The 26,509-nt window shown below is 33.5% G+C and overlaps 1 protein-coding gene and 1 long non-coding RNA gene across 3 annotated transcripts; one reads left to right on the top strand and one right to left on the bottom strand.

Moving 5' to 3' along the window:
- Window positions 1-15,039: 15,039 nt before the first annotated feature.
- LOC112040852 (serine/threonine-protein phosphatase 7) lies at window positions 15,040-21,154 on the bottom strand. 2 transcript variants are annotated; one of them, XM_024073785.2, is made up of 5 exons: window positions 20,547-21,145; window positions 19,515-20,012; window positions 17,770-17,916; window positions 15,596-15,703; window positions 15,040-15,425 (listed from the first exon to the last, which is right to left on the bottom strand). In XM_024073785.2, the coding sequence occupies exons 1-5, from the start codon at window positions 21,084-21,086 to the stop codon at window positions 15,333-15,335; spliced, it is 1,386 nt and encodes a 461-aa protein (XP_023929553.1). In that variant the 5' UTR covers window positions 21,087-21,145; the 3' UTR covers window positions 15,040-15,332. The 2 variants fall into 2 exon arrangements, with proteins under 2 accessions (XP_023929553.1, XP_065627405.1); XM_065771333.1 differs by lacking the exons at window positions 15,040-15,425; window positions 15,596-15,703 and adding an exon at window positions 18,579-18,665 and having other exon boundaries at window positions 17,804-17,916; window positions 20,547-21,154.
- Window positions 21,155-25,490: 4,336 nt separating this feature from the next.
- LOC136066672 (uncharacterized) lies at window positions 25,491-26,509 on the top strand. Its single transcript, XR_010628169.1, has 3 exons — window positions 25,491-25,561; window positions 25,675-25,727; window positions 26,484-26,509. It is a non-coding gene; the product is annotated as an uncharacterized LOC136066672 (long non-coding RNA).

Raw genomic sequence — 26,509 nt, 5'->3', positions numbered from 1 at the left:
TAAAATAAAAAACAACTCAATTCTGACTATTGGATTTGTTATTGCCAGATTAAACATTTAGTGGCTGCTATAATAGTATTGAAGGGTCTTGGAGTTCTTCTTTTCATCTTTGGCATCTCCCTTGGAGCAAAGCAAGGTAGCAACTAGTAAGTTAACCTCTCATTCTCTGACTACGTATGATTAAATAGCTCATGTCTACTTGTGGAACAAATGCAAACTAGCAAAATATTGGAGCTTATCTTTTGGTTTGTACATCTTTGCACACCTCTCCCTATTTTAGTTTATAGTTTGTCCTCTCAGTGTACTTAGTTTAGTAGTGTCTTCTTCTTTACATGATTTTGGACGTGAAGTTACCTAATTTACGTCTTTTAAGTTATCTTAGTAGTCTATAATTTAGACTTAGATTTTGCAGGATTAGCAGCTTGCTCTAAGTTTGAGTTCCTCTTTTCGTGAGCAAACCAATGAATTGCTATAGGGTGAGTAAAATTTGCTTCATAATACCCTACTAGTCTATAATTATATTTTAAAATTTCTGTTGTGGTGGATTGTTGGTTTAGAGCAAGCAGGTGGCTTGCATGGTGATATAAGGTGGTCTACTTTTCATTATTGGGAGTGTTGATTGTCTTGTGAATGTTGTGATATTATTGTTCAACTATGTGTGAATTTATTTTATCTCCTCTTAGTAAATTCAAATATTCTGCTGTGGTGGATTGTTGATTTGGAGCAAGCGGGTGGCTTGCATGGAGATATAAGGCGGTGTATTTTATATTGGGAGTGTTGATTGTGTTGTTCCTATTGTGCTATAATTATTGGTGATGAACTTAGTCATTCTCACTAGAATTTCCTTAATAATTCCATCTTTTATGTGATTAGCTAAGTTTATTTTTATATATTGCTGCTTGAGTAATACTCATGCATTGGTGTATTTAGTGATTAGGCCTAGGCAAACCAAGTATGGATCTAACTTGACTTAAACTTATATTTTTTAGTTTCATGAATTGTAGGTTCCTAGGTGATTGGAGTGGTCTAGCATTTTTTAAGCTTTTTCAGCATCAGCTATGGAGTCAAATTCAAGGCATTCTTGATTATTACCCATGATTAAGTTCAAAATTTTCATCATCTATAAGTATATGTATGGTTTGATTCTATGTATTCATCAAAATTCTTGTTCTTTGTTTGTAAATTCAATTTCACTAGCTTGACGCTTCCTACCATGGTGCCCTGCACCAATTAGGACATTATATTAAACTAAGAGACCGTAATGATTAGTAATGGAGGGTTAAATCTTAACTAGCATGAATCATTACACTAAGATTGTTACTTACATATATATATATATATATATAAGCAAGGGAACTAGTGATCATAGATTAGATTAAAGCTAAAAACTAAGCTTTAACTGATATGCATAATTGACTACATATATGTGTAAGTAAGTGAATGGCTAATTTTATTATGATTATATACTAAGTAAGTACAAAGCAATATATGTGGCTATTAGGTTGTTAAGTTATTAGATATATAGTTGTTGGTGTTTTAATTAAGTACTTAAGGTGTAATTAACCATTGGTGTATTAAGTGTGGATTTAAATCTAAACCATTGGTGTATTGGTGAAGGATTGATGTGGTTTAATAAAGGAAATTGTGAACTTGTAAGTCTCTCTCTCTCTCTCTCTCTCTCTCTCTCTCTCTCTATACATATATATATATATATATGTATATATATCCTAGTAATTTACTTTCATTATTTCCCATTATTTTGATATTTATCCTAGCATTACTAAGTAGCTCATGAACTACTACTTCCTCTCTATACTCATTCCTTTTCAACTTTCTCATCTTTTACAATCTTTGTTTTTAGATTTTGTTCTCAAATATAAAATTGGTTTGAGTATGGAAAAAAAATGTAGCCGTGATTTTATTTGCAATAAAACCAGGTTTGTAGTTATTTATTTATTTATTTTATTTGCATTATATATCCACATTTAAGGAATGATAGAGGATTTGTCTTGCTACAATTTCTGTTGTGTGAGTGCAACTCATTTTATGTGGAAGTCTATGTACTGTGAACTTCCAAAGTCAATTTGCTCTTTATTTTGGAACTTAGCATAGGGATAAAATGAAATAATTTCTATGGTAGGTTTAAAGTGGGTTTATTCTATACGGTTTTTGTTTCAACGAAAGTTAAATTCTGGTTTTGGTGTTGTTTGTTTGCCCCTTGAAACTTGGATGGCGGGAAAAATCTAAATTGTGATTAATTCATTGAATAAAAAAGATTAAATTTCAAATCAATTATATGTTATATTGTTTATGGCTGATGTGGCCTCTATAATTTGGTCAACACTTCCTAGCCTAATATACTAAGAATGAAAAAACCACCAAAAAAAAAAAAAAAAAAAAATTATGATGATGATGATTATTATTATTCTCACTATAGACTTTTGTTGTTGAGGAAGTAAATTGATGCATCCTATTCATACATTCTTTCATTTATCTTTATGCACTGGTTATCTTAGTAGTTTATAATTTAGACTTAGCTTTTGTAGGATTAGTAGCTTGCTGTAAGTTTGGGTTCCTCTTTAATGAGGCGGGCAGTGAGTTGCTAAAGGGTGAGTAAAATCTGCTTCATAATATCCTATTACTCTATAATTATATGTCAAAATTACTGTTGTGGTGGGTTGTTGATTTGGAGTAAGCAGGTGACTTGCATGGTGATATAAGGTGGTCTACTTTTCATTATTAGGAGTGTTGATTGTTATTTCTTTAAAATGTGTTCTTAGTTGGCTATAGATTGAATTTTTATTTTGTGCTTGTTTTATGTCTTTCATGGAAAATATAATTTGTAAAAGTGGCCGAAAGGCCATTTGGCAATTGAGAAGCATGAGATACATACTTGTGGTTCCAAAAGCTATGTCCAAACGGTTGATCTCCTTGTAAGAATTAAAATTTATATATTAGTAACATGCCAAAAAATAATCAAACTTAAATCATTTTACGTTTTAAGTAGAAGTAAATGTGTTTCAACACCGTAGCTCTATTTTCTGAATATAATGACATTGTTGTTGGAAAAAAAATAATGGAAAGGTAGTAGACATGACAAATAATAAATGATTTTTTTTTTCTTTTTTTTGTTGTGTTGGACAAATAAGTAAATAATAAGATGCACCACATTTTAGGGTTAATAATATGGTGCTAGACCCCCAAGGACATTAGCTGTGGTTCAATTTGTCAAATCTAATAATTGCATGCTTATGCAAACAAGTCATTAATCTTTGCATTCAGTAGTCCTATATTTGCTCATTTCCTCAGGCTTAGATCACCATTCTATCACCAAAATGGCATTAGGGTTTTCTAGGCAAACATGCACCATTTTTGGCATTAGAAAGTCTAATACATTGGATATGAAAGCTAAACTTTTTGACACTTCTGTGGTGGAATTTTCAGATTTCTATTAACATAGAATTGTCAAAATTTGTTAGTAAAATGAGTCACAAACACGCACATCAAAAGCCTATAAATGTGATGCATGATAAATTATTAATGAGAGGAACCTTATATCTCACTTTACTCTTGATAGTGTAGTCAAAGATTGTTATATATGTTTTTTGCCTTTATAGCCACTCAGGAATTAGTTTCCTTTTAGCAAAATAAGACAATTGGGTTTATTTGAATTTGAGAAAGAAGTAGAAGAGAGGGGAAGGAAGGATGGAGAGACATAAAATATTGTGATTTGTGTGGCATAGTAATTGATTGATACTAGGGAAGTTTGCTTTTATGTACTGGTTAAAGAGTAGCATCACTTTTGCTAAGCAATTTTTAGTTTGTTACATATGAGTGACTTTATTAGTGAATTGAATAAGTTGGATAGGGCAACATGAGAGTGCCCACTTGAAGGAAATAAGTTTGAAAGATGTAGCTTATTTAATTGAACTTATTTAAGGGTTTTGCTAATATAGAATGTGATATCTAAAACATGTTTCTCATATAAGTTAATGTATTGCTTGGGTCTTTTTAGGAGAGTTAGAGTTAAGGTTTGAAACTTTCTCTACACTTTTTACCACACTAGTCTAAGTACCATACTACAATTCGTGGCTGTGTTTGTTGCCAGACTTGCTCATTATTTGGTCTGGACTATGTAGTAAAAAGACTTGTTTTACTTAGTGGGGAGCTACTCTGGCTTGCCTTTTATGGACCATTTGGAGGGAAATAAATTTGAGAGTTTTTGAGGGAATATAATGTTCGAATGCTTAACTGAAATCTCAAATTTTGAGCGTGTTTTAATTGCTAATGTGGCACTTGGTAGTAATACTAGTGATATTGGGTCATTCAACTACTAACTTTGTTGTTTAGTACACTAATCCATTGTGTGTTTCTTAATTCATAGGATGGTGATGGTGATTCTGCAGTGAATATCCAGTCTCCTAGTGCTCAGCACTTATCATTTGATGATACGTGGTAGGCGATACTTTGGGCACCTATTTTGGAGTAGTTACTATGATATTTAGATATTTATAATAAAGTTTCAAGCTTTGATATATATGTACACATCATAGTTGGAAACTTTATTATAACATTCTAGACAATTAGAATCATTCTATATAGTTAGAATGTATTCTTTTGTGTAGGACATTGTACATAGTTGTGTAGAATGTATTATTTTGTTCATAACATTCTAGACACTTGGGATATATTATTTTGTATATAAAATTCTAGACATTTGGGATGTAATTATTGATATGGTATAATTAAATATATTTAGTTTCTTGGTTTAATGTGGTATGGTAATTGCTATTGGAAAATATGAATTGTAGTTCATTACAGTTGTTATAAAATAGGTATCGGAAAATATGTATTTTAGGTATACTATAGGTGCTAAAATTTTTTTTAAAAAAAGGACCTATACCAACGCTTTTGAAAGCGCTGGCATAGGTCCTTTTAAATTATATTGATTCAAGACCTATACCAGCACTTTCAAAAGCGCTGGTATAGGCCTTTTAAATTTTATTTATTCAAACCCTATACCAGCGCTTTTGAAAGTGCTGGTATAGGTTATATTCACATTTTCATAAAGGCTGTCCCGATATAAATAAAAACGCTGGAATTGGGTTTGAAAGCGTCGAGACCTATCCCGACATTCAAAAAACCAGCGGTTTGAAGCACCGGGGAAAAAAATGCCAGGATAGGAATTTTGACCCTATCCCAGCACTTTTTTGGGCTATCCCAGCGGTTTTGAAAATGCTGGGATAGCCCCTTTTTTTGCGTTTGATTTCTCTTTGTAAGGGATGATTTTGGTGTTAGGATTTACATATAAGGAGGAGGTGTGATGATTCTCATCACCAAAAGTCATATAAGGTGTGTGTGTGTGTGTGTTGATAACATTGTGTTTGATTGCAAATAAAGTGGGAGAGTATAGATATTATGTTTGGTTACCATGAAAGTAGTTGAAAAGGAAATTTTTTTTATTTATTTATTTTTAAAGTACTTTTATATTTTTATTATTTTATAAAAATACCTTTTTTTTGTTATCCAAGCACCAACATAGCACTTTAAGTATTATTATTTAATAATTTTTTATAACAATTAAGTGACACGTAAATAATATGTTAGTTAGGTCAACATTTTCTATTAGACAGACAATGTCGATAAAATGAAAACCATCTCAAGAAATTCAAGGATTAAAGTGAAACAAGGGGGAAAAAAAATCAAGAATTAAAATTTAAAATGAAAACACCCCATAAATATAGGGATGAAAAGTCAATTTGAGCCTTTATTTTTTTCTCGCAACCAGTTAAATAGAGTGATTTTATGGACACAAAATAATTTCCTTTAAAAATCACAATTTTTTTTTTTTTTTTTTTTTTTTTACAAATGGTAGCATGGCAAGTTGTAATTAGAACTTCACTTTGACATGAGCCCATTAATATTACAACATCACTTTTATTAATAAGAATCACAACATACTTCAACAATTGTGAAGTACTTAGAAAATAAATTATAGACTTACTGAATACATAACCATGAAATCTATTGAATTACATAACCATAAAGTCCAAACTCCAAAATGAAATATGAGAATACCCACCAAACAAGAATAGATCCAAGATGAAAGGGTCTAAGCTGTATTCTTTCTGTTCTTCTCTGGTTGAACTTAAAGAGGTGCACAATATGTTGCTTCATTGTATCAAACCATGAACGAAGGATGAATCAAGTGCTACTATGGATTGAACACGGCCACTGCCAATCAGAATTGTATGACTGCCAATGAGATGAACATTTTTAGAGAAGGAAAAGAAAATTTATTCACATGGTTAAGAATTTGTAACACTTTGAAACAATATAACTATGCACTAGCACATTTGTCTAATATAGGAAAGGTACCTGAAGAAAATTGAGTGTTTTCATATTTTTGCTTTCATCAGTGTTCATTCACTTGATCAGGAATCAGGAAAATGTGTATGCCAGAAATGTGAGAAATCTTGGGCCTTTCTACACCTCCCTTTTGGCAACAAGCATTCAGTGATTAAAAGTGAAGTAAGAGTGGTGGGCAATCCCCTTGCTGGCATTGACTTGGGCTTCTCATAGTCATTGATCTCCAGTGTTTCAAGTGAGGTGAGGTCTTGAAGGACGTTGTCGAGGATTTTGAGGTTTGGAAGTCTGCTAATACAAAGAGAAGTGAGAGTGTTGGGCAACAAACCCTCTTCTGGAAAAAACTTCACATTATTGCAACCACCTTCAATCTCAAAACAAGTGAGAGACACCATTTCATGTAAACCCATTCCTTTCGAGGTGTGAGATTGTTGCAATTACTAATAATCAGAGATTATAAGTTAAGGGGCAAATTGCCTTGTGAAAATTGAGAGAGCTTTGGACAATTGGATAATTCCAATCTTAGAAGACATGGTAAGCAAGTATGCAACCAACCCCCCCCCCCCCTCTCCCCTAAAAGGAAGTGATTCCAGCACTAGGCAATGCTTGATTTCAATTTCCTGAAGAAATGAGAGAACCATATCTTGAATTGAAAGTGACTTGAGATTCCTACAATCCTTAATATGAAGATATTGAAGCTTGGTGAATATGCCTGATGGCAGAGATTCCAAAGAATCACAGCTATTTGATTTATGCAAATGTTCAAGAACTCCAAATTGGTGATTCACATGGTCAGGTTGGAAGAACTCTAATTGTCTACAATAAGAAATAGAAAGTGATTTTAATGTAGTAAGAGAATCACCTCCAAAAAAGGAAACGAGTGAGGGGCAGTTAACTATTTCCAATTGTTGGAAACAAGAATTGCCTCCTAACAATTCTTCAGGCAGGGTTGTCAAAGCATCCAAACAATGCAGCTTCATTTCTTTCAAAGTTAGGACCCTCGAAATTGAAGCCTTAAGCTTTTGACAGCCAAAAAACCACCAATTTTTTCAAGGAACGAAGGTGCTTTGGTAAGCTCCCAATTAATTCAAGACATCCTTGTATTTGAAGCTCTTGGAGTGAAGGGAACTCTTCGCCTTCATTTGTAGAAGGTATCTAATGCACCCAATTAGGCAAATGCTCAAACCACAAAGTATTCAAACATCTAAATGGCTTGACTCCCATGTTGCTGTTCCATAAAATCCAGCATCCAGGTTTTGTAATCTTTCCATCTTTGAGATGCGGAGCTCTTGAAGAAAAGATAACTACCCTAGTTGTGGCAAGGCCATACATTCTTTGTACCTGCTAAGATGTAGGAATACCATGTTAGCAAAAATGGCATCACCTGACCAATTGGGAAGCCTTGTACCACCATAGTTTTCAATGATTAGCTTCTTCAAATTTTCATGAGGCCACAGATTGTCGAGTACTTCTATTTCAGTTTGTACTTCATGGGTATCAGAGTTCCATTGGAAAACTAACTTATTAAGATAATTTTTACTTTTTAAGTTGGCCTTTGAAGCATCTATGGCATTGACTACATACTCCAGCTTTGAGATGGTAAGTGTACTTCGAAGATGTGAAAGCCTACCAATTCATTAATCCTTGACCCACTATCTTTGCTCACAACAAAATTAGTCAACACTCAAAGACTCTTTAATCTTCCAAATGCAACTGGCATCTCTACTTAGTTGGTTTCACTTGCATCTAGATGGCATAAATTGATGAGGTCTCCAACATGTTCTGGTAACACAGTGAGATTGTTGTTGGGAATTCAACCTAAATTCCAACCTGTGAGAAACAAAAAAAATAGAGAAAACACACGCCAAAGAAAAATAATCAAACGCACTAGACAGTATTTATGTGGTTCGCAATTTGCCTACGTTCACGGAGTTGTAGGGATTTTACTATTATCAAGAAAAAATACAAAGTGCGGCTATAGTGTTTTTCTCTTTCTCTCTAAAAACACAACAATAGTAGTAGTCACAACCCTAATTATAAAAGCGGCTTTTATATCCTACTTACAGGGTTACAATGAGCTACACAAANACTCTGATTTGTATTGTTCATAGAAGAATCTCTAATCAACAATAGAACATTATCCATTTTGCATTATATCTAAAGAATTGCTTGGTTAAGGCCGAAGAAACAATGTTATTCAATCATTATCAAACTAACTATAATCTTTTTTGTCCATGAGGATTTCACTAGGGTGCCTTCTACTTCTAATAGGCCATGAATTAGATCAAAATCATTCTCAACAAGTCCATAAAAAGTGATCCCAATTTGTTCATCTGATCTAGGTAAAGACCAAAGGTCTTGATTTTATTTTTCTCACTAAGGTAAAACTTTGGATGAGCTACACAGGTTTGATTGGAAGAAATTCCAAACGATACAGCTTCTATTGTAATTTGGGATCCTCCCTAGTTTTTCTTATTAGTTCTTTCGACCAGATTCTTAATAAATAAAAAATAAAACAATGCTTAAAAAGAAAAAAAGAAAACTCACTTATACACTTTTAATTCTATTAAAAACCCAAAAAAAAAAATGACCAAAGGAAAGAAACTAAGAGGGCGTTTGGATTCAACGTTTTCCTACGTTTATTATCAGCTTTTCCTCTTCTTTTTTTTTTTTTTGTGAACAGTAAAATCACTGTGCAAAGACAAAAATTACTGTTTATTACTGTTCATATACTGTTTACACAATAAAAAATATTAAAAATGGGTCCCACGGTACTATTCACACATTTAAAAATTATTTTGTTACAGTGTTTTCAGTTTTCAGTTTTCAGTTTTAACAACAATAAGTTCAATCTAAACGGACCCTAAGACTGTCCCCTTCTTTCCCTTTCCCTTTTCCTTTCCACGGTCAATTTCCAGAGCAATACTAATACTTTAAATTGAGGTTGAAGTTAACGATTTTCAAACCGTAGTTCCCATTGTGGGGGAGAAAATGGCCTAACCACTAATTAATATTATTCCCTTCAATTAATAGTAATACCCACCTAAGAGCATTCACAGCAGTGGATCTATAATTTTAGCTATTTAGCAACATCAAAAGTTACTTTATCTATTTTACCTACACACATGCTGCAGCAGTGGATCTATTTTAGCTTTCAACATAATAAAATAATATAAACATCACAATAAAATAATATTGCCACTACAATAAAATAATATATCCCAATACAAAAAAAAAAAAAAAAACATCCACAACACCAACCACAACCGTCTCTACCATCAGCCACCGCCACCACCACCAGGAAAAAAAAAAAAAGACTACCAACCCAAAATAAACAGAGACACATTCCAAAATCACCCAAAACCAACAAATAAACTCAAATCAGATGAACCTAAAACTAACGATTCAAACCCAGCCCACACCGATTCAACAACCCATAGCCACCACCGATTCAACAACCCAGCCAACACCCAAACAACCACCACTGATTCAGACCCAGCCACCACCGAAGGGACCCACATCGACACCCAAACAACCACCACCGATTCAAACCCAGCCACCACCGAAGGGACCCACATCGACACCCAAACAACCACCACTGATTCAAACCCACCACCACACAAATCCACCGCATAAACCCACTGCACAACCTGTCCACCACTGCACAAACCCAATGCCGATCCAAAGAAAAGAGAAAAGGAAGAAGAGTGAATGAGAGAAAGAAAGAAGAGAAAAGGAAGCAGAGATAAACTGAAAGTGAGGAAGAGATCAGAGGTTTAGGCGTGTATGATTGAAGGCGGCGTGGGTGAGCTTCGATGAGCTTCAGACCGGAGTTGAGAGATCGGAGTTGAGAGAGTGAGCTTGAGAGAGATAAGCTTCAGAGATGAAATGAGAGTGAACAAGAGAAAGAGAGAGAGAGAGAGGCAAGGTGTGAAAAGAACGAATAAAAAAAGGAGCAGGCAGAATAAAATAATATTTTTGTTTTTAGCTTTGAGCTACAGTACACATCTATCTTTAGATGTGTACTGTAGCGGAGAAGCAAAAAAATTTGCTTTTAGCTCCACTGCTGTGAGCTTCTTTTGTGTGCAGTGGTGCTAAAAAATAGCAATATAGCTATTTAGCACCACTACTGTGAATGCTCTAACAAATTTAAGAAAATCTAAAACCCAGCTCTAATTTATTTTTGTTAAGGAAAATATTAAAGCCAAGACTATTTTATAAATTTTATTTACAAATTGCTGTTATAAAGAATTGTTATTAATAAGTAAAAAAATAATATTAATTGTGATGGTAGTATTTTTTATTAATTGAAATATTGAGCCTAAAAGGAGAGAAATTTTATAAACTAAAGAATTGATTGAGGAAGAGAATGTCAGAATTGATCGTAGTTAGAGCTACGGAATTGCGAACTTCGAGGCTAACGGACAACCCACTGATGTTGACGAGGCCTTGTTAGTTATGGCTATTCATTAATATATATGGGTTTAGTTCTCTTTGGTCCTTTGTGTTTGTTTGCTTTCTTTTGGTCTCGTTATCATTGTACTCGAAGAAGTGTTTCAATTTCAACAAAGGGATTATAACGGTGGTTGTTGTAGTTAAAGGCCTGTTTGTTAGTGTTGCTTAAACAACAATTTTGATCGATTAAATAACATAATACGTATTTTCACAATATTTTTTTATCTACACGTATTTTTATATCACTTAAATAACGTTATTAGAACAATATTACTAAAAAAACTCTAAGGGCTCGCTATTAGTGTTATTTAAATAACAGTATTCTTCGTTGTTTTGTTTAAACAACGCAATACATATTTTCACAATAAATTGGTTCAAGTTACACCTGGTGTAACTTCACAAAAGTTACACATTTTTTGGACCATTAATTACTATTAGATCTAAAGGTCAAAAAATACTAATAGTAATATCATTATTACTCTCTAAAAATTAGTGATTTATGCATTAACTCTTTTTATTAAAAAAAATGTATATATATATATATAGCATTAACTCTCCACTGTCTTCTATGTCATCATCTTCTTCCTCTCATCTTCTCTCACATCTTTCTTCTTGCACTGTGTATTTATTTCTAGTATCCGCTATCCTTGAGTACACTTCCTATCATTTGGTTTGGTATTTTGTTTTTGGGAAACATTTTTGGCTTGTTCTATAGGAGTCGCTAGGTGTTGTGATTTATTTTGATCTTTAATTTTGAGTACTATAGTAATTAGAAGCGAGAGATGCCATAATGATGCGATTAGAAGTATGGGGGTGGTCTTTGAAAAAATAAAACTCATATTTCAGTCACTCTTGGAGAGGTGGTGGTGCTACTGACCATCAGTGTTAGTAGTCAATCCTCTATTAATACTACCTTTAGTTTTCACTTGAGAATCGTCTCTCTGACTAGCCTAGCAGCGTGAAGTGGATTTAGCGGATGTACACACACACTGGAGGCATTTTAACATCTTCAGGGCTGCGAGTTAGCTAAAATTCTGCTTTAGATTTCTTTTTGAGTTTTAAGTAGAGAACGATTGTTGAGACTAATAATTTCTAAAACCCTCATGACAAATTTTATTCAAGGTACCGCCAAAACTCAAATGAACAAAAAAAATTTCTACTTTTTTCAAACCATATACTGTGGTTAAGTAATGGCTAAATGATACTCCCTCCATTATTATTGAATTTGCAAAATAGTAATCATGTTTATTAAAACAAAATAAAGATAACTTGCATTTACAATTTAATTTTGAGAATTTTATGAATGGTGGAAGCTTGAAAGTATAGTGCAAAAAGAAAGACAAGATGAAGAAGATGATGATATGGAAGAAAAAAAAAAGAGTTAATGCTATGGTTTTTTTTTTTTTTTTTTCCCTTTGACAAGAAGAGTTAATGTCTAAATCACTAATTTTTATGAAGTACTAATGACATTACTATGAATGTTTTTTGACCCTTAGATCTAATAGTAATCAATGGTCCAAAAAAAATATAACTCTTGTGAAGTTACACCAGGTGTAACTTGAACCTATCTCTTTCCACAGTACTTTTTACTCACATGTATTTTTACAACACTTAAACAACATTACTAGAATAATATTATCAAACGACTCCTACACATTCCTTAAGATTAGACATGTAGTTTTCTTAACATATATTGTGCTTATTACGACACAAGATGAATAAGTTTGGTGTATGAGGAGATATAATCTTAACCATTTTTTTTTTTTGGGTAAAATACAAAACACACTCTCTAAGTTTTATTAGAATTTATTTAAGTACTCTAATTTTACTTTTATTTATTTCAGTCATCTAAGCTTTTAAGTTTATTTAATTAAAACCTTTTCATCAATTTCCATTAAAACTTTTTTTTTTTAATTTAGAAAATATTTTTCAATCATTAATTGACATTTGAATAAAATTGAAATTTAGAAGATTGAAATAAATTCTAATAAAATATAGAAGATGAATTTTGCATTTTAGCTTTTTTTTTTTTTTTTTTTTTTTTTTTTTTTTTAAGGCGAAAACCACATTTTTGTCCTTACATTTTCACGCGATTCCCACTTTGGTCCCTAACTTTTTTTTTTACTGCTTTTAGTCCCTATCATGAAAAACGCCTCTCGTTTTAGTCCCTGCCGGTACATCAAAGACGGAAAATGCACATGTGACAAACGGATGATACTGTTGACTGACGTGGCCATTAAAATAATAATAAAAAATATTATTTGGCATTAAAAAATTTTAAATTTTAATTTATTAATTTTAACTAAATAAAAAATTAAAAACAGAAATAAAAACAAAATTTTATATGAATTAAGATCTAAAAGTATCTTCAACAAGAACATCAAGAACACCAACTCAAACTTAAAATCTCAAAATTGAAAACCAAAAATCACAAACCCATAAAATAACCCCACCACCGCATGCACCCCAGCAACCACCAACAACAAAAAAAAAAAAAAAAAACGAGACCCAAACACCAATCCGGCCACTAAAACATCAACCCACAGCCACCCAAACACCAAACCACCATTGATCCGACCACCCAAACACAGATCCGGCCAACCCAAACACCAACCTGGCCACCAAAACATCAACCCACAGCCACCCAAACACCAAACCACCATTGATCCGGCCACCCAAACACAGATCCGGCCAATCCAAACACCAACACACAGCCACCTAAACACCAAACCACCATTTTCGGCCACCCAAACACAGATTCGACCAACCCAAATACTACCAACCCAAACACGGCCAACACAATGACAGATCCAGACATCCTATGACGGATCCGGCTGCTTTTGTCAACACTGAGAGCCAGCTTGGCTGCAACTGGAATTCGACACGCCGCCACTGTTGGTAGGAGGAGGGTCGAATCAAGGCCGCCAGGGCTCGCTTCACAAAATCGCCTTCCACGCCGCCGATTCGGACGAGGGAGTTGGTCATCACCGATCTACGAGCGTTGAGTCTGTTCGGCGGAGCTGAGTGTGAGTGCGAGTGGGAACCGAATGAAGGTGCTTTCATGGTGGAGATCGTGGGTCTTGGGTTTTGGGTCTTTGGTCACGGAAATCGTTTTGTAGATCAGTGGATTTGGGTCATGGTGGTTGTGGGGGTGAATGAGGGTGGTGGATGATTGGCGTGGTGGTGGGTCTGCCTTTCTCTCCTCTCTCCAGCTCTCTCAACTCTCACCATGTCTCACCCTCTCTTTTGCTTTGATTTCTGAATCTCAGCTCTATTGGGTTTGATATTTTGTTGCTTTTGCCAGGGGGTTTATGTGTTGTTCTAAATGCTTAAATCCCTGTTAATAGTTTAGAAAATATTGTTTTGAGCTTGGAATATTGATCTTGTTCTTATTTAATTTCTTGTTCATGTTTATTCTGATGTGGATCTTATATTTAATTTTGTGATCTTATTTTTTGAGTTATTTGTGATTTTTAGTTTTCAATTTTGAGATTTTAAGTTTGAGTTGGTGTTCTTAGTGCTCTTGTTGAAAATACTTTTAGATCTTAATTCATATAAAATTTTGTTTTTATTTCTGTTTTTAATTTTTTATTTAGTTAAAATTAATAAATTAATTTTCAAAATTTTTTAATGCCAAATAACATTTATTATTATTATTTTAATGACCACGTCAGCCAACAGTACCATCTGTTTGCCACATGTGTATTTTCCGTCTCTGATGTAACGGCAAGGACTATAACAAAATGCGTTTTTCAGGATAGGAACTAAAAGCGGTAAAAAAAAAAAATTAGGGACCAAAGTGGGAATCGCGTGAAAATATAGAGACGAAAATGTGATTTTCGCCTTTTTTTAATTATTTATTTTATATAATGAATGTAAGAAACTAAAGAACTCTACACGTTGAGTTTATTTTCGAGAATTTATTATTCAATCCTCCCATTGAACTATACCACTAAAATGGTCATAATTGGACAAGGACAAGTAGATGAAGTAGAATTGAGGCTCCTCAAAATGAGACCTTGGATACCTTAGGTTGGGAGCTCTCGCAAACCTGTCCTAAAACCCAATGACATAGAATTCAAAATTTGTCTAACATTTTCAATTGAATGGAGTGGCTACTTATCAACGTTTAACGAGCACTCCAATGGACTATTTTTACATATATGCAAACAAAATAAGTATACATCAACCACCATACCTTATATCACAATTTTGGGGTTGGCTGAAATCTAGAGGAAATAAAATTAAAAAAAAAATTAAAATAAGGACAATTGATGTCTCAGACTATGCATTTCTCCCTTACTAATCCAAAAAAATAGAGAGGAAAGTATTTTATGTCCCCCTCTTATTCTACCAAAACTGCTTCATCTGAGCTCAAGACATAATTTTAGATTTGAAAAGCGCAGTTAGCAGGGGAAAGAATCCCTCTTGCATAATAGTTAAAATACAACAAAATTATGGAGAAAATACATGCACAACTTAAAATAATGAATTTCATATGCAGGAAGTGACTATGAACCGTCAGGAGTAGTAGTTACCATTGCTACCAGGTCCAATTCTTCATCAGAGTCTATCACATCTACATAGTCATAATAGGGATTCACCTGCATCCATTAAGAAACAGTCATCAAAGGAAAAAAAAAAAAAAGATCTGATAGCAACACCGCTTATGATGGAGCTTGCTGCTTTGACTATCCTCAGATGTTCAGGAAATTTTATAAAACCTGAAAATAATCATCATGTTTCCCAATTAAAAATGAGTGTTATCCAATACCTGTGGTCTTGGAGTAATTGCTTCAAAGCTGTAAAAGTTTGGATTATCAAAATTAGGGGGTTCCAGAACAATGTACGCTCCTTTATTTTTGTATCTTTCCTCTGTTGCCTGCATGGCATACAAGACATTCATTGGGACAGATTACAGATGATGCGGCAAACAATATGAAAAAATTTAAATTCAGTTATTAAAACATGCAAGTTTAATTAAACAAAATAAGGAAACATTCTTTAGCAATGGCATAAAACCATACTTCCTATTTAGGATTCCAAGCAACCCAAATGTAAAAATGGATAGAGTTGGAAATCCTTTAGCACCAACTTTTAAATAAAAAGAATGAAATTAGGGGCAATCCAGGAAATTAGCCAATCTTAGCTTATCTGACTGGTGTAAGGTTCATAATTGTTCTTACCTTCTCCATCAATAAAGATAGTGCACACAGAAGCAGTTTGAGACTCTTCCTTGTGCTATTTTGCATGCTAAAAAATTATCTTATTAGACTGTTGTACAAGACATTTCTCTCGCAACATGTGTGGGTCCCACACATGGGTCACTCCCACATGTTGTGAGAGAGGTCTTATGAGACCGTCTTTGAGAATCATTTCTATAGCTTATGCCAACATTGTTAAACCTATAATTAGACAAAGAAGTCCAATTACAATGATTCACTCACAATCACAACACTAAGTATGGCCACATACTTATGTTATTGTTACCTATTTAATGGAGGAGTATCTTATAGCTTTCGAAAAGATAACAAATTCAACGCCGTCAAAATTTAAAACGCTTAAGAATGTGTTTGGATGAGCTTATTATCATTGGATAATTTGTTTATAAAACAAGCTGTGTGAAATTACAGTTGTACTTATAAAAGTGAGGCTTTAAATAGTTGTACATGATCTGGCAGTGAAAATAAGCTGTCATTTTAAGCTAAAACAAACAAACTCAGAGGGATGAACAAGGAAAAAATTGCAACTCTGACATTTGGAGGGTTAAAGATCCCAACTAAAGTGGCATTTCTTACATGGATAGTTGCCTTAAGAAAGATTCTCGAGTTGGATAACTACCGAAAAAGGGATATGGTTGAAGTGGAGTGCTGTTGCGTGTGCAAGAAAAATGGGCATTGCATATATCATTTGCTTCTACATTGTGTATTGCTCGCAAGTACAGTCTCTGGCCTTATTAGGGGTTGGGTTATGCCTAAGAGTGTGGTTGATTTGTTGGAATGCTAGAAGGGGTGATTTGGAAGGCATTGAAGTGCAGATATTTGGAATGTGATTCCCTCATACATAATGCGGACTATTTGGAGAGAACAATACCCATACATTTTAAGGAATTGAACGATCTACAGCGGAGATGAAGATGTTATTTTTACCTTCCAGATATAACTGGATGGCTGCAGTGTGACCACGGTTTTGACCACCGTTTTCTAAATTGCTGAGTTTCTTGACTTTTGTAATTTTAGACGATCAATTTGGTGTCTGATATGTATACTTCCTATGTACTTGGGCTGCGCCCTTTTAATGTATAGTTAATAAAATTTCTTACTTGCCTGGTTAAAAAATAAATGTAACTCCAACAAAATTTCTTTCTTAACTATCAAAAAATAAATGTAACTCTGACAAAATGATGAGAATGGTATCTAAATCAAAATTAATAAATGCATGTGCATATACGTGTACGAGTTCACAGAATGAGACCACATAACATGTGAATGTCTAGAGTTCTGAATTTTCATCAAAATGAGCAAATCTGTGAAATTTTGAAGGTACATTCCATCATTAATACCTTCTTCTTTTTTCTTTTTTTAAAATAGTGGATAGTGGGGGAGGGGAGAGGCTGGGTTTGAACCACAAACATGGGGCACCACAAATGATGCCATTACAACTAGTTTATCACTTGTGAACCCCAATCCATCATTAATACTATATATGGATGAAGATTATCTGTTCATGAAAAGTAATTATTGCTATTTCTAAATATTTTCCTCTTATTCATGAAATCATAGTATAAACTGATTTCCAATACAATAAGAAACAAGGAGTCATTCTAAATGATATATAACGCATTCAAATGTTTCTTTAGGTAAAAGCATACAAGAAATTCATATAGACATAAGCATGAAAATACACTGTGGCAGCTACAAATCTAAGAAAAGAAGAGCCTGTAGAAACCTGAAACTGCGGATAGTCTGGAGCACTAAACACAGTAATCAGCTTCCCTGACTCCACAACATGATCTATGGTATATCCTACATCCATTCCTCCAAAACCAGACCTCTTTTCCCTTGCATCAGGGCCTTCATGCGATCTGATGATTAACTGGGACGAAATCAACAAATGATAACCACAATGTTAGTTTGAAAATTAAATGCCAGCATGTTTGCAAAAAAGATTAATAACACCAACAAATAAGTTAACATATAAACACAAAAAAGTTCAAAGAAACTGTATAAATGATTTTACTATGGAGTTACAACACAAACATTTACCAGATGTTGTATGTTGCTCCGCTCTCAACAGCAACAGACAGGTTTATTTAGTTTAAAGCAAGACAGACTGCAAAATCCATTTTGTGCTCTTAAACTTCAAACAGAACACCAAAACCATAGAGAACCATTAAAGGAGCTGCCAATGGACCATGGACCAAATGGCATTTCAACACCCCCCCCCCCCCCACCCCCAAAAAAAAAAGAATAAGGGGTAGAGCATAGGTCATGAGTTCAATCCCATATATGTGGGAGTTTTCTTTACCTATCAAAAGAAAACCATTAAAGAGTTATATTGTATTGTCCAGAAAAAATGAAAAAAATTCATGTTGTCGTTTTGCATCAAGTCAGAAGTTGAAAGTATCAGTCAAGATGGTAAACCACTTCAGTAGATCTTGAGTGGGAAACCAAAAAAGAAAACACACACGCACACACACACATATATATAACTTGCTAGTTAATAAAAATGGAAAGTATGAGTCAAGAATAGCAAACCTTTCAGCTACTTTTTTTTCATAAACTGCAATATATATAACTTAAAACAGGAACACAAACTGATGGGCAATCTTCCTTACAAGCACGCTGTAAAACAGTTGGAAGATTGCTGTTATTAAAACAAAGAGGCTTGGAAGAAACTAAAGCTAACTTGGCTGCAGCGTGAGCTGCACCATTACATCTCCTATTAACCCAATTAAAAGCACAACTAGAAAAAGACTCAACTAAGCTACAAATGTTAACTATAAGAGCAGCAATAGACCAATCAACAAACAAATACTTGTTAGAGATAGAATCAAAGCAAATTTTAGAGTCCCCTTCTATAATCACATGTCTCCAGTTTTCACTTTTCAGAGATAGCTAACTGCATCACCCACTGGATTGCTGAAGCTTCGGTGATGAGAGGGGAGCCAAGTGTACGCAACTTGGACCATGCTTTGATCACCTCACCATGATGGTTACGAGCAACTACAGCCAAAGCAGAATTGGAGGCTGAGAAGGCAGCGTCAGAGTTAATCTTGATCCAATTAGATGGGGAGGAACCCAATCTTTTTGGCCTGAGGCTTGAAGGGCTGAGCAGAAGAAGGAAACATAGCCGAATAGAAATGGTGTCTATTGAAGATTATCCTTTCAGCTACTTCATTACATTTATATGGAAGAACAACATTAATGATAATAAGATCTTTATAATATCTTTACTAAACAACATCTATGCACGCAAACAAGAGAAGATAAAGTCTCATATATTTTGAATATCAACATGATCAATTTCAAAATCTAATCTTACATGTAATTGATATCTTTTTTTCCTAATTCCTTATGCTAAGATTTCCATTATTAATTAGAGACAACCAGTCAAAATAAACCATGCCATAATGACAGATATCACGAGATAGCCATATCAGTTTTAAGATTAAAAGGGTTTTTTGGTATAACCTTTAGATTGAACTTTTTTAGGAAGTCTTCAGTGCAATCGGGACCCCACAATAGTCCAATACCTCTCTCTTTATTTGGAGAAAGACCAAGAGTCATTGATGGGTCTGACCATAGCACATCACCAGGAATCAGATTTATGCCTTCCCACGGAGGATCAAGAACTGACCTTCGAGCTCTAGATAATTCCTCCAAAGAACCAAGAGATAACGACTTGGGCTCGGAGTTGAAACATAGTCTACGATTCTTCTTCTTCCCTTTTGATCTCTTTGATGGGGTTGAAGGTATGCTGCGGAAAAGCCCTCCATGAGCGGTATATACACAACCGGCTATAATAGTGGCCAAAGGAAGCCCTTCGAAGCATCCCAAACATTTCCGATACACATGCTTACCTTTATCTCCATACTTTGTCAGCACCTCCTTCTCAAAGCCATAAACAGAGGTGCAATACTTGGATTCATGATTTCCACGGAGAAGGAATACTCTATGTGGCATAAAGACCTATAAGTCAAAATATCATCCCATAAAAACACAATTTATCAATAATTAGACATAAATAGTCGAACCGAGTGCACAAAACTCCCCCTTTTGCCTAGTCTGAGATAGATGATTGGTTGGCGCCTTACTCTCAATTTCATCAATACTAAAACTACTGCAATTTTTTGAAGAAATAAAAGTACTAAAACTACTGCAAATTTTAATACATAAGTTTTACTGACATATCAAATGAATGTGATTGGTGGGTTTTTTTTTTTTTTTTGATGAGTGATTAGTGGATTTTAACAACATAATAAATGAACATCTTAATTACTTTTCTGTATATTGGTGACATTTGTAAAGTTTATGCAGTAAGATTTGTAGTATCCTAGCGTCACTCTTTGATAAATAAACTTAAAGAAGCCATGTAAGTATGTAACTTTAAGACTATGTGTCTCTAATAAGAGAATCATAAAAGGAACAAGAATTTCATGATTGAAACAAAGCAGAATTTGAAAGAGAGTAAAAAAGTTGAAATTTTGCATAATAAAATACTACCTTCCAGGCCAGCAAGAGAAGGAAAGTCTCGAGGCCCCAAGCTCCTCGATCAACATAATCACCATTGAAAACAAAGAATCGATTTTGAGAAGGAAAACCAGCGTTTTTCAAGAGAAAAATAAGATCGTGCAATTGACCGTGAACGTCACCGACCACAACGACAGTGCTGGAGTCGTCCGGGTCGACTCTGAGACAGTTAGGCTCCTTGTGGAGGATCTTGGAGGCGGTGAGAATCAGAGAGTCGAAGACATGAACTGGAAGAATCGACGGGAATTCCGAGGGAGGAATATTCTTGGAAGACCAGTCAAAGGTCGATATCAGATTCTCGATCCAACCTAGATCCAGCTCGCTGTTGTCGGGCCATGTCAGTGTTGGTACCACTTGTTCTTGTTGTTGTTGTTGTTCTAGTGTTGTACTAGGATTCTCTTCAGCTAACAACGTTGTTGTTGTTGTTGTTGGGGGTGTTGAAGGAGAAACAGTGGTGTCTGGTGTGGGAGCAATAGAAGAAGGAGGAGGTGGAGAATCTGAATATGATGACATTTTTTAATTTTTCCTGTTTTTAATGTACTCTATTTATATACTCAACTGAGTCCGAGTCTGAGTCTGAGTCTGGAGTCTCCCCAGATTTTTTATTTTTTATTTTAATTTATATAAACCCTAATTTACATTCATTTACAGCCTTTGTAAATGGTATATTTACGAAAAATTTAGCATAAAGACACAAAAAGTGCCAAGCAGTTGTACTAGTAAAATTTTATAATTGTAAATTTTTTTGCAATTGTGCTACGGTGCCATTCTAAGAGCATTCTTATCAAACATGTCTAAAAATATAGCATTTAACATCTCAAAACTTAATTTTATAACAAATAACACATCACTTTACAATATAACCTATATCAAAACTTCTAATTTTTTTTTACCATTTCATTTAAATAATGTTTCTTTATTATTTTTCAATAATTTTTTATTTTTCCTCTCTCTCCTCTATCTCCCTCTCCTCTGTCTCTCTCTTTTTCACAGCACAGCAGGCACCACCCTACTAACCATCTACCAAAAACCCACCTCCCATACCACAACCACCACTAACAAAAAAAAGAAAAAAAAAATCACAGCAGAAAGAAACCTCCACATCCACATCCACTCACCACCACCAACCATAGCAAAAGAAAAAAGAAAAAAAAAAAGACCTCCACCATCATTGCCACCAGCAAACCCACTAGCAGACCCATCACGCTCTCTCCTCTCTTCCTCTCACAGTGAAAGCTTCTCCTCTCTCTCAAGATCGGCTTGTAGGCTTCAGATTGTCATGGGCCGGTGGTGGTCGTGGCTCGCCGTGGGTAGGGTTCAGATTGCCGTGGGTGGGTTCAGATCACTGTGGATTGCCGTAGGTGGCTTCAGATCTCGTGCGTGGCTGTGGGTTGGTTCAAATCGCGTGAGTGACCATGGGGCCATTACTCGTTGTGGGCTGCCGCGGTGATGGTTGGTGGCTGATTTGGGGTCAGTCACAAATCAGCCATAGGTTTGTGATTTGGACGGAGAAATGGTGAGACAGAAGAAACAGAAATGAGAAAGACAACGAAGAAAAGAAAGTGGGCCCCACCTAGATAAAAAAAAAAAATATATATATATATATATATATAAATTTTACAATTGGTGAACAATGCATTCTCAAATATGAGATTGCACTGTTCATCAATGCAAAAAATTATAGCATTTAAAACCCTTGATGGAGCAAGCTTTTGGGTAAAAAATGCTAAAAAAATAAAAATTTTAGCATTTGAAAGGTTTGATAAGGATGCTCTAAATGTAGGATGACACTGTAACACTTTAGTAAAAATTATAATATATTTTAATTGATAAAGTGGAAGATAGATAGGGGAGAACAAAGAGAGAGAGTGTTGTATTGAAATATATTATATTATTTTAGTAGGTAATATATATTATTTTAATGAGTAGAATAAGAAAATAAAAATTGAAATGTTAATTGTGTTGTAAAATAGTATGATATAATTGATAAAATAATTTTTTGAGATGGTAAAATTGAATAAGATGGATGTTGCGGATGTGAATGCTCTTAGAGATGCCTCTACCAATGCCAAATTGCCAGTGTGGATAATTAATTATCATAAATAATAGTAATAATCTATATATCTATATCTATATATATAATAATAGGTGAAGTAGAGAGAAACTCAAATTGCAATTCCAAATTAGAACTCTAATTTTGTGCCATGTGTCTATATCTATGTGGTGATCAATTCATAATTATCCTTCCAAGATTTATGTGAGGATCACAACATAATTATCTTTTCAAGTGTTCAATTAAAATCTGAAATTGAAATCCAATTTTGATCCATGTACCTAAATTTGTGTGAGAACCACAGCATAAATATCATATTCAAATCACGTACAAAATTAATTGTCTTGGAAGAGCATAAATAACAGATTTGCTTGACAGATTTTGAAGTTTACACTTTAACATAACACTCACACACTCTTTCTCTAGGCTCTTCCCCTTCTGAACTGAATGACTCTTCATATTTCTTATTCTTCATGCCTGTTTAGTTGCCTCTACTCCTAAAACATCAAAGAGCCCATTAGATGTTCGGAGGTCTATTCTTTCTCTCAACTGGAAGGGAAAAGGTTTTGAGTTTAGGTTCTACTAAAAAAGGCTCCATTCAGAGGAACATGATAGTCTGCAATTCTTGATTTGGGATTGGGAACAAGTAGTCCAATTATCATGGGAGAATAATTACAAAATTCGTAAGGTGTGTTCCAGGTTTTTTTTTTTTTTCTCCTCTAAAAAATTTAAGATATTCTTTCAATTTTGATTTGTGCCTGAGTTTTTTTTTTTTTTTTTGGGTGATTTGAATGAGTTCTTGATGCTGATTTAATATGTTCTGTTTTAGTTTTCACCATTTGTTTGTTTGTTTTAGTTTTTTTGTTAAACAACAATAAAAGTTTCCTTCAAATGACTACCATGTGTTTTATAAATTAAAAAAAAAAAGTGATGACCATCTAATTTAGACGGTAATCTGTTCCACAAAAGCAAAAACGCTTTGGCTAGCCATATNTATCATTTTCTCTTTTTTATAACTTGACTCTTTTTCTTCCCATTTTATTTGTACACACCTACGGTTAATCTTTCTCCAACCTTTTCCTTCACTCTTTGCCTCTTTAACTCCTTCACTACTCTCTATTTCACCATTACACTTCCTTCATCATGTTCTCTTTTTTTATAACTTGACTCTTCTTCTTCCTATTTTATTTGTATAAATTTGATATCATTTCTCCCATTCAATCCATATTTTTCTCAGACAAAAATTGTGAGTACTCTCTCTCTCTTGATGAATTTTTGTTCTTTTTTATAACTCTAATTAAGATTGATGGTTTTTTTTCAATATGTGTTTTTTTATTGTGTTTTTTTTTTTATTGTTTTTTAATTTCCCATTACAAAGTCTTCTTTCTCCTTTTATATTTTTGGTTGAATTTTGGTTTGAGTTAATACTTTTTTTTTTTTTTTTTTTGGAAATAGGAATTTTAGTTTATATCAAAACGCAATCTACAATATGGCCATGAATTTGAATACGTCTATTAATTTTTAAATAATAAATTATGATAACGTCTATCTTTTATTTCTTTGGTTTTATTTTAATTTTGGTTAAGATAAATTTGGAATTTTGTGATGATTTTTTATTATCATGATATCTACTTATTCCTTAAGAGAGTTGAAACTTATAAAGTTTAGTTGTTTATTTGGTTAATATAACACACTACAACAAAAATTAGAAAGATATGGTTCACCTTAAAAAAATATTAATCAAACACAAAAAATAATAGAATGATATATTTGTAGAGAAGATAAAAAAAAAATACGTGCAAAAATCTTTTAAAAATTGAAAATATTTGAAGTAAGTGTTACTTTTTATATATTGCACCCATTATATAATATTTATATATATTATTCACATGCATCGCGTGAGTCTGCAACTAGTTATATGTACAATTAAACCATATTGTTCAGATTTTACAGTTGGATGTAACTCATTTATGTTAATGAAATTTTATAAGTTCATTCTCAAAAAAAAAAAAAAAAAAAAAAAAAAAAGCCTAGTTATATGTACAATTAAATCATTAAACTTGTGGATTCTAGTTAGCTCAACCTTTATAGATTGAAACTCTATAATAATAAAAAAATGAAAATTCTATTACTAGAAGTTAGAAAAAATTATAAAAATTATTGTTAATTATTTTAATTGACAATCATAAATTTTAATTTTGACAAAAGGTTTAGTAATATAAACTTTGATGGCGAAACTAAACTATTAGTACCTAAAATTTACCTTGTGAGTGCAATTAGTCCTTCAAATTTCAAAATTGAGCATTATTAGTCTTTTTTAAATTACCGTTAGTGTTATTATTTATGTGGCTAACGGAATAGTGATATGGCATTTATATATTGACGTGGCAACTTAAGTGTCAAATGCCAAGTCAACTATTTAATTATAAGGTTGCTGATAATCTTTTAATTGACTATTATCTATATATATAATAATAGGTGAAGCAGAGAGAAATTCAAATTGCAATTCCAAATTAGAACTCTAATTTTGTGCCATGTGTCTACATCTATGTGGCGATCAGTTCATAATTATCCTTCCAATTATTCAATTAGAATTTGAAATTGCAGTTAAATTTTGCTCCATGTGGCTAAATGTATGTGGGCCCATTCTCATTAAAACCACTTCTATGTATTGGGTCAAGTGACTATGCTAATTAAGTTTTTCCTTGATTTTGCAGTCAAATGTGAAAACCGAAGAGGCTATTTTTATACCCAATGAAATCAATGATTTCACAAGAGACGGGAAGGGAGAGAGTCTAAGAGATTTCTTTGGAAACTTTCATTTAATTTTTTTAATAATGATTGTTTCCTCCTTTGGTTTAGACCTACCAGGTCCAAGCACTGCAGCATTTGTGATCGCTGTATTACTCACTTTGACCATCATTGTGGATGGATGGTAAAATATCAAACTATTTTGTTTATTATTTTTTAATCGTTTGTAGTGAGATGGTTTGTTTTTTAATTGTTAAATATTACTTTCAATTTCTACTTAGCTCTTCATTGGTGTAGAATAATTGTATAGGGGAGAGAAACACTGGCTACTTTATGGCTTTTCTTTTGTGGTGAGTAATATTTGATTTGCAACAGAGTTTATACTTTCTAGATATAAGCTATGGTAAATAGCCTCATCTAACTACATAAAATAGTTCATTATTTTAGTTAGTGCCTCCTTCTTAGAAGATGTTGATAATGAGGGGTAGCAAATCTATCTCTACAACTAATGTTATGAGATGGGCCTTTGAACAAAGCTTTAATTTTCTTCTGTTTGGAAATTTGACCATTTAATCCTCATGTCTAAGATTGTGAGGTGATTAGAAAAAAGAAGACATACTTTCTATGCTATATATAACTTTTGAAATTCATGGCACAGTAGTGAAGAAGTTCTTTTTTTTTTTTTTTTTTTTTTTTTGATAAGAAGGATAATATCATTAAAAACTAGAAAGCAGGAATACAACAATCAAAAGCCACCCCAGCAGAATCTAGACTAAGTAACAAGGAGACTTCCACTAGGGGGTCTAAGAAAACGACAAAATCTTGGGAAAGCAAAGCCCTCATTCTAGCCAGTGCATCGGCACATTTATTCGCCTCTCGATAGCAGAGAAGTTCCAAACTATTTTCTTAACTTTCATTCCAAGTTTTAAATAGCGTCAATCAGTGAGAAATTACCTTAATGTTTCTTCCATATTTTTGTATCAATTACTGTAACTTTATTTGAGATGTAAGGCAATATGTTGTATCTGTTTGTTCTTCTCTTATTTTTATTTTAAGATTGTTTTTCAGGTTCTATTTATTTTACATGCTTCTTTAATGATTTGCAGGCATTTCCTTCTCTGCATATAGGGAG

This window comes from Quercus suber, unplaced genomic scaffold (assembly GCF_002906115.3).
Source record: "Quercus suber isolate HL8 unplaced genomic scaffold, Cork oak 2.0 scaffold_42, whole genome shotgun sequence".
NCBI lineage: Eukaryota > Viridiplantae > Streptophyta > Magnoliopsida > Fagales > Fagaceae > Quercus > Quercus suber.
Note: the sequence above shows the minus strand (reverse complement) of the source record. Positions and strands in the feature narration are given on the sequence as shown.